At 43.9% G+C, this 13348-nt stretch overlaps 1 protein-coding gene across 1 annotated transcript; it reads right to left on the bottom strand.

Moving 5' to 3' along the window:
* Positions 1-1271: 1271 nt before the first annotated feature.
* On the bottom strand, positions 1272-2709 carry LOC122944993 (parvalbumin beta-like). The gene is made up of 4 exons (XM_044303767.1): positions 2649-2709; positions 2115-2247; positions 1788-1897; positions 1272-1297 (listed from the first exon to the last, which is right to left on the bottom strand). The coding sequence occupies exons 1-4, from the start codon at positions 2707-2709 to the stop codon at positions 1272-1274; spliced, it is 330 nt and encodes a 109-aa protein (XP_044159702.1).
* Between the last annotated feature and the right edge of the window lie 10639 nt (positions 2710-13348).

Raw genomic sequence — 13348 nt, 5'->3', positions numbered from 1 at the left:
TCCAAACTTTTGGTCTGTACTGTATATGATTTATATTTATGATATAGGGATTGGGCATCATCAATACAGTCTAGTATTGCTTTCATGAATTTTAGCAATAACGTTAGAAGACCAGGTCCTCGATGTGCTTATGGTTAGAATTGCATGTAGAACAGAACCATCTGCAATTATAACCTTCCTTACCTTCCTATATGTCATTCCACATTATTGAAACCTTTTGTTTTTGTAAATTTTTTATGCAGGCATAACAATCTGGCAGTACACTTATTAGCAATCCATCACATATCTAAGCCACTAAACACTATACAGCCTGAGGCTGTTAGGGCATGATGAGAGTTGTAGTTTTGCAATAGATGTAGAGCCACAGGTTGGTGAACACATAACTTGAAAGTCCAGAGCTTTCCACCTACCATGTGCTATTTATAATACTGGTGTCTTCTTATGTGACAGAGGAGCCTTGGGGCCCCGGGTGAGACTGCTATTAGTATTACTATTATTACTGCCCCTGAGGCTGAAGAGATAAAGAGTATTTTGTCTGACTGTGGTTCCTTAGCCCACCAGAGGAAATTTTCCTAGAGACCTAACCCCTATATCATCAATAAAGTCTAATGGGTTTTGAATCAACGAAATAGACCCTAGTGGCAAGTGATTGGCTCGAAAAGCAGCTCCAAATAGGTCTTTTCTCCTGGACTTTTGGGCCACTATGGTATCAGAGGCTGGCCCTCTGGAGGATACTCTCGTACTCTGGTGGGCCAGACCAAGACTTATTTTAATGCCATATTATATCGTAAAGGTTCGTTTAAAAAACTGCTCGACTCTCTAAGGATATTCCTGTTCCCTCAACTGCACCCCTCAATAAAATACAAGAAAAACTGAATCCAAAACCTGATTTTTATTGATAGCATTGTTCACGTCGTTCTTTTAGCACATCAACATTTGGTATCGTCAGCGTGTGGATTTACAAAAGGTGTAATGATAGAAAGATCCGTCAATGCGTTATCAATATAAAAAATATATAAATAAATAGGTAGAGGCGTTATTATCACATCTCTGAGTTAAACTGCTGAGGATCCCGAAGTCGGTGGAAGAAAAGGAAGTGTCGCTTATCAAGGCGGTGACGCTGAATTTTGCTTGTAGAGCTCGAAGAATCCTATGTCCCCTTCGACTGGGTGAACTTAGATTTCGTTGACCCGGGTTCCATCAACATTTCAGTTTAACCAAATAAAAGGAGGGAAGGTGATACTTCTAGGATCATCCATTAAGAGGTTCATTTAAGCCTTGACCAAAGCTAGGAATTCTGCAAAAATGAAAAAATAAAATGCACAAATGAAAAAAAAAAAAAATGTGAAAAAATATACTGTCCTTATTATGAGAATGCAGATCAGATTAACCATCATTCTGCAAGCCAAGGTGGCCTGCAGCATCTAGGAGGCAACTGAATGAAGATTTCCGTTGAATAGATATAAACTATGTAACTATGTCCATTTTATAAAATGTTAAGTTTATAAATCCATGGGAATGATGGACACAACTAAGAAGCATCCTATAAGTCCATAAATGACAAATCCCTTTAAGAGGATCCCCTGTGTATGTCTTTTAGTATAGTGAGAAATTGCAAAAGCTAGACCTAAAAACTTATAGATGGGAAGATCTATATTTGAAATGATGCCCCATGAAGGACTATGGCTTAGACATCTCCTCTAACCACTATGCAATGCTATTCTACTGAATAATTAATATATTGTAATTCAAAACCATTCATATATGGAAGACTCTGCCATATTTACCATCAACTCCAATTTTGCCATCACCGTCTGAGTCACCAGCTGAAAGAAAGCTCTTGGTTTCAGAGTCGGTCAGTTCCCTTGCATCAGTGCAGAAGTTCTTCAGGAACAGCCTGGATGTGGGAAGAGTCACAATGTTGTAGAAGAACTTCATAGAACCTCGTCTTATCATATAGACCCATGGAAGTTAGGATGTAGATCATTAAAAGCTGCTGATCTCATACCCACAGTCCCCAGATAACCAGACTCTGCATTTAGGTCCATTCTCTGTCAATAATTTGACATTTCTATCCCTATTAAGGTATCTGATTGGTGATGATGAATACTCACCTCAGCTCACCTTCTTCAATGAAGCCACTCTTGTCCTGGTCCAGGATTTCGAAGATTTTCTTGACTTCAGCCTGAGACTTGCTGCTCAGACCAGACTTGGCAAAGAAAGTTTTGAAGTTGAAAGAGTCCTTGGCTGAAAGGAAATAATCAGAGTATTTATGACATTTAGATAAATATTAGATAGATAGATAGATAGATAGATAGATAATAGATAGTTAGGTCTAATACATTTAAAGAACCAGTCACACTTATTCTCTTTTACTATTACTATCTATAAATCTGATTATGAATTTTACCCTTAAGCAGATTAGGCATTTACCACAAAGTGATGTAACTGTGTAAATTACAGCACAGATGTTCTCTAAAACCACCTCAAGTTATTTCCTGGCAGTGTGTATTTGCAGTTATCCTTTTCCCCACAAGGAGGCACTGTTTCTCCTAACTTCTAACTTGACCTGATGTCCTAGATATATTATCTGCGGAGATGAGGAGTGATGATAGACCCAGGTGCTGATAGCAGATATAGTTTAGTACCTTCTGTGCATTTGAGGGCAGCGCAGATGTCAGCCTCACTGAGGATACCAGCAAAAGCCATCTTCTTATCTGCAAAGAGATAAATGATGAATGGGGCGTTTCAAGCATGCAACATTAAGTGAGAGATTATACTGCAATGCAGGGCACCAGTATCCATCATTGTAAGGCACTTCCGCAAAAACCTTGCAGTGACAATGAGCCTCCGACTCACTGTGCATGGTCTACTACAGCACTCCTTGCAGTACTATCAGCCATTTACAATAGACAGTAGATAACACAAATCTAACAATAACACAAGATCTCTAGCTTTGGTTGGAATAGATCTATGAGGAAACAATCCAGGTTGGAAATGCCGGAACGTGTTGGTGGCGATCATCGTTGAGTATGGTAAATAACCATAGGGCGATGCTGAGGATTGCTGCTGGCCAATGCAAAATTATCCCTTTGCAGTAACTGTAGTCCAAAAATCATAGGTGATGTCCTTCCAGTCTGATCTTTTTCCTTGTAGGTCAATATAAGGATCAAGTCTTCTGCTCTTCCACGCTGGACCAAGGTAGAATCCCAGAGGCTGAGAAAGCGGAGAGCATGTAACTCACCTTAGGTAAACTTCCCGGTGGAGGAAATCTGTGACTTGTGCTTGCCCCCTTTACAGGACACTGCTTATATACCCTCCAGACACCACCCTCAGACCATATACAGTAGCACAGAAGACCCTGTCACCGAGCAATTCTTCCTAAGCTGGGCTGTAAAAACTTGCTGGCTAATGAGTGGGTTATTTATACTCCACTTGGAATTTAAAGGATGGTTTGGTCAAGAATCTTATATCAGAAGCTGAAGGGCTGGAGCCCACTCCTTTCACGGTGTTCGCTTTGCACAATATACTGCAAGGGCATATAGTTAGGAACCACCGTCGGTGGAGCAGGGGGAGGCAGCACCTCACACTGCACAGTGCAGCGAGTGCCATCACTTGACATGTCGGTGCTTTCTACGTTTCTTCATAAACTTATCGGCAGTCACAGTGCAAGTCTATGGCAGGTGGCGTACAGCTCTATTGCTTCATGCAGCTTGCTCCATTATGCAAGTAGCAGATGTTCTACAACCTGTGGCTCCTCAGCTGTTGCAAAACTACATCTCGTAGCAGAAGCTGAGGAAGACCATAGAGTAAAGCTTCATTCACTTCTCCGTTAAGAGATACGGCAGGCTGTTCTGGCACAGAGCAGCCTGATGGATCTCACAGGATTAGGCAATCTACTTCACCCCCGGATCCCCATTGACCGCCGGATCGTGCATCGCGAGATTACGGCAATCTATCGTTGATGAAAGGAGGAGATTCGGAGGACATAGGCGGTGCTGGGCTCCTTCACAGACGGAGGTCCGGTGGTGATCCAGCTGATTTTTGGCATAAATGCCGGGTTTCCAACGGACCAAAACAACTGCATGCAATGTTTTTTTTTTTCAGACAACAGCTGGCATTTGCGTCACATCTCCAAAACGCAGATGTGAACGCAGCCTAAGATAACCCAGAAGTAGAGGAAAGGGGATAAAAGAGTGGTTTTTAGTGCTGCTTCGCCAAATTTCACAAAGAAACTCTATTCGTCATGAATTACTTTGTCACTAATCACATTCCATGGTAAGTAGTGGGTGTAATGATGGGGAACGGTGATTGCACCTCTCCACCCCCCCTCATTGAACCCCTCACCACTGATTGTGGCATCTGATAGTAACATCGAGACCTATCAGGGGGTTAAAAAAATAAATACATACCTCATACATTTGCTCATGAAGAGGCCATCGCGGCCATCTTGATTGATGCGGTGATGTGTGATGTCATCACGCTGATGTGACGGGCTGATGTGGTGACGTCAGGTGAATATGTTTCAGGAAAATTGATTCGTTATCACAAAGTGCAAGGAAATTCGGCTTCGTGGCGAATCAATTTTTTTTGTTAATTTTGATCGAAGTCCACTTTGTTAATTTTGATTCGCTCAACACTAATTATAATGCATGGATAACTTACTGCGTGTGTAAAAATGGGAGAATCTGTTGTGTATTAGGCAGCCCCACTGCCCCCTGGTATCAGCACTCGGGGTACACAAGGTTTGACAGGTTGGATAATAACATGCAAATGGAAATTGAGGCACACAGATTGCTAGGTTTTGCGTTTCAAAAGAATATATTTATTCACACAGTGGTTTCATGATCCAGTTGCCCAATACTTTACATTAAAAAAAATAACATAAATCCTTGACCGTTCTGTTCTTTTGGAACGCAAAACCTAGCAATCTGTATGCCTCAATTTCCATTACATTTTGTATGTTAAACATATTTTTTAAGAATATTTGATATTTGTCACTGTCTATATTTAAAAAAAATACTTAAATACTGCAGTTTTCGCTCTGGCCACTAAGTTTAAGGGCCCGTTCACACGACTGTAAGGGCGGTTGCGGATCGCAAATCGTGGGTGCACAATATATGGGCACCAGACGTATGCACTCCATGATGCGGATGTGGACCCCTTGACTTGAGTGGGTATATCTATCTATCGATCTATCTATCTAATATCTATCTATCTAATATCTATCTATCTATATATCAAATCAAATCAAATCAGCTTTATTGGCAGGACTAAATACATATTAGCATTGCCAAAGCAAGTGGGAAATAATTGGGTAGGGTTAGGGGGGTGGGGACACGTCCAGGATGGGGGTATAGGAGTCAATGGTATATCAGGCTCCTCTCAGTCTGTGGCAGGCAGTAATATATTGTGCTGCTGTGGCCGCTGTGTTCTCCTCTTCCCCCAGCAGTATGGAGAGTCTCTCTTTCTCCTCCATGGAGGTGAAGTCTGGGCAGAGATCAGACAGTCTCCTGAAGTGAGTCTCCCTCACTGCTGAGTATTTTGGGCACCGCAGCAGGAAATGAGCCTTATCCTCCACGGCCTCCTGGTCGCACTGCTGCCACAGTCTGCTCTCCCTGGGCATGTACCTCTGTCGGTGACGCCCGGATTCAATGAGCAGGCTGTGGGCGCTCAGTCAGTAGCGGCTCAGGATCTATCCATCTATCTCTCTCTCTCATATCTATCTATCTATCTATCCATCCCATATCTATCTATCTATCTATCCATCCCATATCTATCTATCTATCTATCTATCTATCTATCTATCTATTTATCTATCCATCCCATATCTATCTATCCAGATTCCACATTATATATTTTATTTCATACAACAGCCAGATAGATCTTTCTGCTTATGGTATATCTGGCTGCTGTATGGTCAGTTATTAGGGTGCTGTACATTATATTTATTGGGTGTGACTCTGTATTGCCCAGCTTAGAGGGAGCACCACCAAGGTCCCTAACTTCCCCGCTCACAATGGCTTACTGGGGACATTTGGGCATAGTCTAAAAAGCATCATCTAGTTTGGTAAAATCTTATTCTCCTAGATACAAATATACCAGAATCCACCTGTAGACATACCATGGTGAGTGAGGCCCACTGTTATTAGAAGGACCTAGCAAAAGCATTACACTATATGGACATCATATGGAAAGGGCCACTTACCCGGGACCCCCTCACCTTCCTCTGTTATTTTCAGAGTAAAGTAATACTGCAAAGAGTGTTTGCAAAATCCTGCCCTGGCAGACTTGGCACAAGCACTTAATGGGGTAAGTTTTACCACCCCAACTGCATGCTTTTTTAAAGGGGTTATCCAGCACATAATATTGATGACCTCTCCTCAGGACAGGTCATCAAAATCTGATCGGTGGGGTCCAACACCCAGCACCCCCGCCGATCAGCTGTTTGACAAGGAGGCAGTGCTCCATGCTGCTTCCTCTTCATTACACCGCACTTCGTCTCGGAAGTGCAGTGTAACGATGAATACCTACTTCATTCAAGTGAATTGAGCAGGTAATTGTAATTACACTACGCCACTGCTCCACTGGCAGTGTAATGAGGGAGAAGCAGTGCTCGCATGCAGTGCCACCTCCTCGTCTCACAGCTCATCGGCGGGCGTGCCGGGTGTTGGACCCCCGCTGATCAGATATTTATTACCTACTCGATATTATGCGCTGGATAGCCCCTTTAAAGGGATTCTGTCACCAATTTTGGGGCTATAGAGCTGCGGACATGCACGGCTAGATCGCCACTAGCATGTCCGCAATATACCTGTCCTATAGGGCTGTGTGATTTTATTTTATTTAAAAAAGGATTTTAGAGATATGTAAATTAGTCTTGTAGGTGCCCAAGGGGCTATACGAACCTTCCTGGTGCCCAGCCACGCCCGCCTGTGAAGGAGCCCAGCACCGCCTATGTCCTCCGAATCTCCTCCTTTCATCACCGATAGATTGCCGTAATCTCGCGATGCGCGAGCTCGCGCATGCGCAGTGCCGGTATAGTGTTCCTTCCCTGTGCTGGAATCAGCCTCAGGGAAAGAACGAGGACATAGGCGGTGCTGGGCTCCTTCACAGGCGGGCGTGGCTGGGCACGGCTGGGCACCAGGAAGGTTAGTACAGCCCCTTGGACACTTACAAGACTAATTTACATATCTCTAAAATCTTTTTTTAAAGAAAGTAAAATCACACAGCCCTATAGGACAGGTATATTGCGGACATGCTAGCGGCGATCTAGCGGTGCATGTCCGTATCTCTATAGCCCCAAACTTGGTGACAGAATCCCTTTAAGTCTGATTACTGACTTCTATCTTGATTTCATCTGTATGTTATCCATTGTATTGAAAGCATGTCTGCAATATTAGCTACTGCCACTAGATGTCTCTTTGGTACCATAGACAGTAAAATTACTGTCTATAAAGCACTAAAAAAAACAAGAAGTGTGGCTAAGCCCCATGGCAGGCTGAAGACCCCTGTACTGAGTGATTGCAGTACAGGAGTCCCCCCCTTGTGACTTGCCTGAGGTGACGGACAGCAGGCTGCAAGAGGACAGCCTGTAAGAGGCTTGGAACTAAGTGCACACACTTTTACAAAGTATCCTTTAATTTTGGCACTGCTGTGATTGGTTAGTGTTTGGTCCTGTTACAGTGGTTATGCCACCTGGTTTAAGTGTTATGTTGGATACACCTCGCTGCACTGGAAAGTGTCACCCGTCTTGCATAAATGCATAATACTCTATGTCTATGATGAATATGTAATATCTGATATATTACATATGTGCTATGGAAATGAGCATGTCGTAAACAGTACTTCATGGTTATGCTGCCACCTAGTGACCAACTGTATTATTGCTCTTGGATAACAGCATGAACACATAAGGACCTTTTGGCAATGTGAATAAGGTCCGGCATCGAGTTCAGTCCTAGGGGCTCTATACCGGAAAAGAACTGATCAATTTATCCCCATGCATTCTGAATGGAGAATATTTTTTTTCTATAGGAATGTATTAGTGCCGGATCCAGCATTCAAAATATCGGAATGCCTGCACAGACTGAAAAAAAGGTGAAAAGAATAAATGCCTTTGCCGGATGACGTTTTGCGACGGAACTGCTTCCCGGATCACTCTGCTGCAAGTGTGAAAGTACCCTTAATTTATTCAGGTCCTTAAGGTGTAGTGAAAACATATACAGGTGAAACTCGAAAAATTTGAATATCGTGCAAAAGTCCATTTATTTCAGTAACGCAAATTAAAGGAATTGCATTAATGCAGCTTAAAATTTGAATTTTGTGAAAAGGTTCAATATTCTAGTCTCAAAGTGTCGCACTCTAGTCAGCTAATTAATCCATACCCCCTGAGCAAAGGGGACCTGAGATTGTGACTTTGGGGTTTCATAAGCTGTAAGCCATAATCATCCAAATTATAACAAAGGCTTGAAATATCTTATCTAATCACATATGTTAGTTTCACCTTTTAAGTTGCATTACTGAAATAAATTACGGTAACTTTGCCAAATATTCAAATTTTTCGAGTTTCACCTGTAGCTGAGAGATGCAGGTAAGCCTCAGCAGGAGACACAGGAGTGCCTAAGACTGAGCTGGAAGAATCTGCTTATTCTTGAGTCTAGCTAGCTAGCAGTGGAGGTGAGTGAGTCTAGCCATAAAGGTGCACCATCTCAGGGCCTGGTTAGGACAAAGATGCAGCAGAGGAGTTGAGGCCAGAGCTAAGGTGTAGAAAGAAACCGCCTATCCCAAGCATCCTGACAGCTTCCAAGGCCTGTATAATAGCCAGGCCTATGACCAAGACTAGCCAGCCTTCCACCTGTAAGCAACACTATGTGAAATACTTAGTGTTGTGATGAAGGCTATATCATGACTGACTGGAGCTGTACAAATTATGCGGTACTGCTCCATGTGGAGAAAAAGGGTATACAGCCTCCTTCATTGCTGCCACTTTGAGTTGTGCAAGCCAGAGGGGGTGAATTGTTGCTACTTCAATAGGTTTTCCATTACTATGGTTTTTTAACAGATATGTAGTTGCTTACCTCATATACATCTTCCCCATGCTATTTTATAAAAAAAATAAAAATCTATTTGGACTCTACTGGCCTGTTTTCACCATGTAAAAAAATGACTCTGCGTTGTATACATCCTATATGTAGCACTTCCTGCTGCTGTATCCAACCAAATCTATGATGCACTTCTCCTCCACAGCTTCAGAACCGCCCCTAACCATGCTTATCTACTTTACAGCTCCTCCTACCCATCTAGTTACATAGACCCTCCCCTATAACTGCCCCGCCCATGGATATAACATTACAGGAAATAAAGAGCTGCATGGACATGGTCATGTGACCACAGCGCAGAACGGGAGATAGGAGCAATAAAAGTAAAAGAAAATACATTACGGAATTACATAGACCTTCATAAATGATTATCTTTAAACAATGTAACTAAGCCTGTGCCCATCTTCACCCCTCTGGCCCCACTGATATGAGCATCAGAGCATTTCATGCTCTGATCCTCTCCCTTCTCCTGCACTGGATCGATCAGGCCAAGGGCACCGGCTCTGATGGGCGGGCTTTAGCGCTGCCCTAGCCGTTTTACAGGCTAGGGCAGCGCTAAAACCTGCACATTAGTGTCGGTGACATCACTGGGATCACTGCTGGGTGGAAGCCTAGCAGTCCCTATGGAGAGCCCGATACTTCATCGTATCTAAAAAAAAGCCTTTTCCCTGCACAATTCAGTGCTGGGCAAAGGAAAGCATCGGAGCGTGAAATGCTCCAATGCTCATATCAGGGGGGCCGGAAGGGTGAAGATGGGGATATGTCCGGGTTCAGCTCTGAACCTGGACAACCTCTTTAAGGGATTGGAACCACACAGTCTGTTGCCCATTAAGAATTGTTGTAACAATCAAGCTGGTTGCCCAAAGACTGATATAACCATTAGACTTAGAAGCCACATATATGACTCATGACCAAAAAGATTTTGTCTCTAAGGTTTGACCCCTTTGCAAACTATCTATCTATGGGTACAGTGAGCTGCAAAACCCCACTTAATATGCACAGAATGTGGATTGTCATCCGACAAGCTGTTATGTGTGAACTGAGCCTTGAAATTGGGGCCGCAAGAAATAGAGCCCATGGAGGGGTCACAAGAGAGAGCGAGAGAGATGTTGGTGAGTCAGAGAAAAGGGGTGATGTGCCCTTGGGAGCCAATGGTTGGTTATTGTTAATATTGCAATATAGTAGTGTCATGGTGGGGAGTGGGGGCAACCCCCCACCGTACAATGTGGGAATGGCGGGATATGCCACTAGCCCTGAACACCAGGAAAAGGGGAGCAGGTCACCTCCTAACGCCACACTCATCCTATCCCTGACCTCCTAACTGTATGAGCCGGCCTCAATGGTAGGGGGGCTCATACTCTGGAACCTCTGGCCCTACTAACCCTGGAGATCCCTGGTAGTAAGGTCAGGGCCAGAGACGACCTGTTCTTCTAAGACACGGAAGAGCAGGAGTCTCTGCAGGCCTAACAGCAAGAAGAGGAGCAGATAGTAAGCAGAGGACAAACTCGGCAGGTAAGTGTCTTGTGTCAGAATGACAACAGACCACAGGTCCACAATGTCACTTACCTGCCCACAACAACAAAAGGAACGAGTCATCCGCACCAAAACCACTGGATCCTGTGAAGAGCACTGAAGCCCAAACACACAAATCTGGACTCAGTACCAACACCAAACACAGGAGCAGTAGTAACTGCCTGGACCACCATGCGGCAAGATGCCTGGCGGACCCAGACAGCGCTGCTTAACTGAGTTGTAGTTCCCCCTCCGGGGAACCCCAGGGGCCCCCTTCCAGAGGTACAACAAACAGGTTATGACTTGCATACATGCCGGACATAAAACACCAACTGACCAGACATGTAACAACAACAAGACGAGACACCACACCCTGAACATAAACCCACACCCAAACACCAACTCAAGTAATGTAGGGAAAAAGGAGACAAAAGGATGACATTGCAGAAGACATCGATGTCAAACTAGGATGGCCCTCAGATAGCATTGAAGAAAAGAGCAAGCTCCTTCTCATACAAAGGCAGAAATAACAATGATCTCAGTCTCACAGCAACAGTATATGAAGAGACCTGAGACCACACCCAGCTCCACCTTGCTCACACCTTAACCCTGTGCACACCATTAAGGAAGGGCAACAGCCTTAAAGGGAAAGCACACACGCATGCAATACAACACGTTGCCACCAGCAACCAGTGTCACGGCAAACTATCTCCAAGCTGTGACAAGTAGACCCTAAGCTCGTATTAAACACTGACTGTCACCATGGCCTGGTCAAAGGCCCAAATACTACCAAAACAGTGGGCATATGCTTGGTTGAAGGAAGAAAAGGGGGCACATCCAGCTGATCTAGGGAGAAACTGTATGACAAACTAGGACCCTCAGATATGCCAGGGTATCTTTATACAAGTGGCAGGAGCAACTTCATGAATAACACCTAGGTGGGGCAAACTCCAGTAGGGGGTAGCCTTGGATCAAGAGCCATCAGTCACCGTGGGCGCAGCCTGACCTCCTAGAGGACTTGTGGTGAACCTCACAGTCCTCTGGGCTATGGCAAAGATACTTCTACATCCCAGAATGAGTGAAAGTTGAAGTCCTGTAATTGTACAGTGTACATACTTCCCACTGAGTGTACGCAACTATCAAGCTTTGTGTACCACTTGTGATAGTGACAGCAACCACTAAGACTGTTGGGTCTTTGTGAGAAAAAGAAATTCTCCTGTTTTACTCCCAAAACACTCTAGCGGGGTGCCACCCCCTTATAACCATATATTACATGGTCGTCCATGCATATGAGTTGATACCATGTAATATTTAACTGGTTCTCCACTCTGCATAGTCCCTAGTGGTTACTAGAGTCAATTAACAAATAGATCACAAAGTGTCCCCCTGCTGCTCGGTGATGGTAGCAATATGGGACGCGACCACTGAGGCCACTCATCGGATGCAGGCAGTTACCACTACAGAAGGTCATTGGTGGTGGAAGACCAATAGGGGACTGATGGAGCTACAGAGAACATTTAGGGGGTCATTTATTATACTGAAAGACGTCTATATATGAGACTTATTTCAGGAGCAGATGGCGGCTGCAATCTGTGACTTCTCCCCACCCACGCCAGGTCTAAAAAAGTGGGCGTGTCATAGGCAGGGAATGGGACTGGCCGGCGGGCCCGTCTCATTCATCATTTTGTACACCTGTTTTAGGTGTAGAAAATGGTCTAAATGTAAGACAGCAAGGAAGCTGTCTTACATTTAGAAGCGGTACTGGATGCACTGAAGTTATGTAGAGGCCAGCGCCTCTTCATAACTTTGCTGATCCACGACGCTGGTCTTAATAAATTACCCCCTTAGTTCTTAGTTCAAGAATTTCCTGACAGGTTCCCTTCAGTTCTTAAAACCAGAATACTGTGTGATTGACAGGACAGCAGATGGCACTATTGCCCTGAGCAATTTTCTGTCTCCATCTTGCATTTTCTACAGTGTGTCTAGGAAGAGCCCTCATTGCGGAACATTTATTCTTGAAGTAAATTTAGAGTTATTGTATTTAAAAAAAAACATATGTCTGGACAGCGCAGAAGAGTGCCGCCGGCTTCGTTTTTTCTGTCCTGTTAAACAGTAACCAAATGTAAAAAAATTTCACAACGCAAGTCAATAGGAAGAATTTATCAACAGAGCTGCAGCAATTTTTTGGCACTAACAAGTCACACATTTTGGTCCTTGCCATATTTGCGCTAAAATTTGTGTATTATTTGGCCTTTAGCCACTTTCAAAAAGCGTAGAAGAACAGTGGGGATAAGCGAGAGGGGGCCAGTATGTTTCAAACAAATATTAATAGAAAAGAGAGCAAATTGACACAAATGGTAGCACAAATATACACCCACCCATAACTGATATAAATGTACTTTTTTTGTCTGTCAGAAAAGTTCAAGCTCTGGTTAATATTTTGGTGTATGTTACGCCAATGAACTTCACTTTACGTCTGTTCCCCCTGCCCTTTGCTTGGCTGCCCACTTGCCCTTGTTTAAAGGTTAGGTGAACTCTTTTACACAGGTTTAGGGCTCATGCACATGACTCTTGGCTAATTGCGGATCCGCGAAACATGGATACCGGCCATGTGCCTTCCGCATTTTGCAGAACGAAATGGCTGGTCCCTAACAGAACAGTCCTGTGCGCATTACGGACAAGAATAGGACATGTTCTATAATTTTGCGGATGGCATGGAATGGACGTGCGGATGG

This window comes from Bufo gargarizans, chromosome 8, assembly GCF_014858855.1.
Source record: "Bufo gargarizans isolate SCDJY-AF-19 chromosome 8, ASM1485885v1, whole genome shotgun sequence".
NCBI lineage: Eukaryota > Metazoa > Chordata > Amphibia > Anura > Bufonidae > Bufo > Bufo gargarizans.
This window is presented reverse-complemented; position numbering and strand designations above follow the sequence as displayed.

What these genes read in the sequence shown, in the direction of transcription:
- LOC122944993 (XM_044303767.1), bottom strand. Translation starts at nt 2,709, where the DNA reads ATGGCTTTTGCTGGTATCCTCAGTGAGGCTGACATCTGCGCTGCCCTC. An exon ending in TGCCCTCAAATGCACAGAAG is followed by an intron (nt 2,248 to 2,648) that starts GTACTAAACTAT and finishes ATTTCCTTTCAG; the next exon opens with CCAAGGACTCTTTCAACTTC. An exon ending in ATTGAAGAAGGTGAGCTGAG is followed by an intron (nt 1,898 to 2,114) that starts GTGAGTATTCAT and finishes TCCCACATCCAG; the next exon opens with GCTGTTCCTGAAGAACTTCT.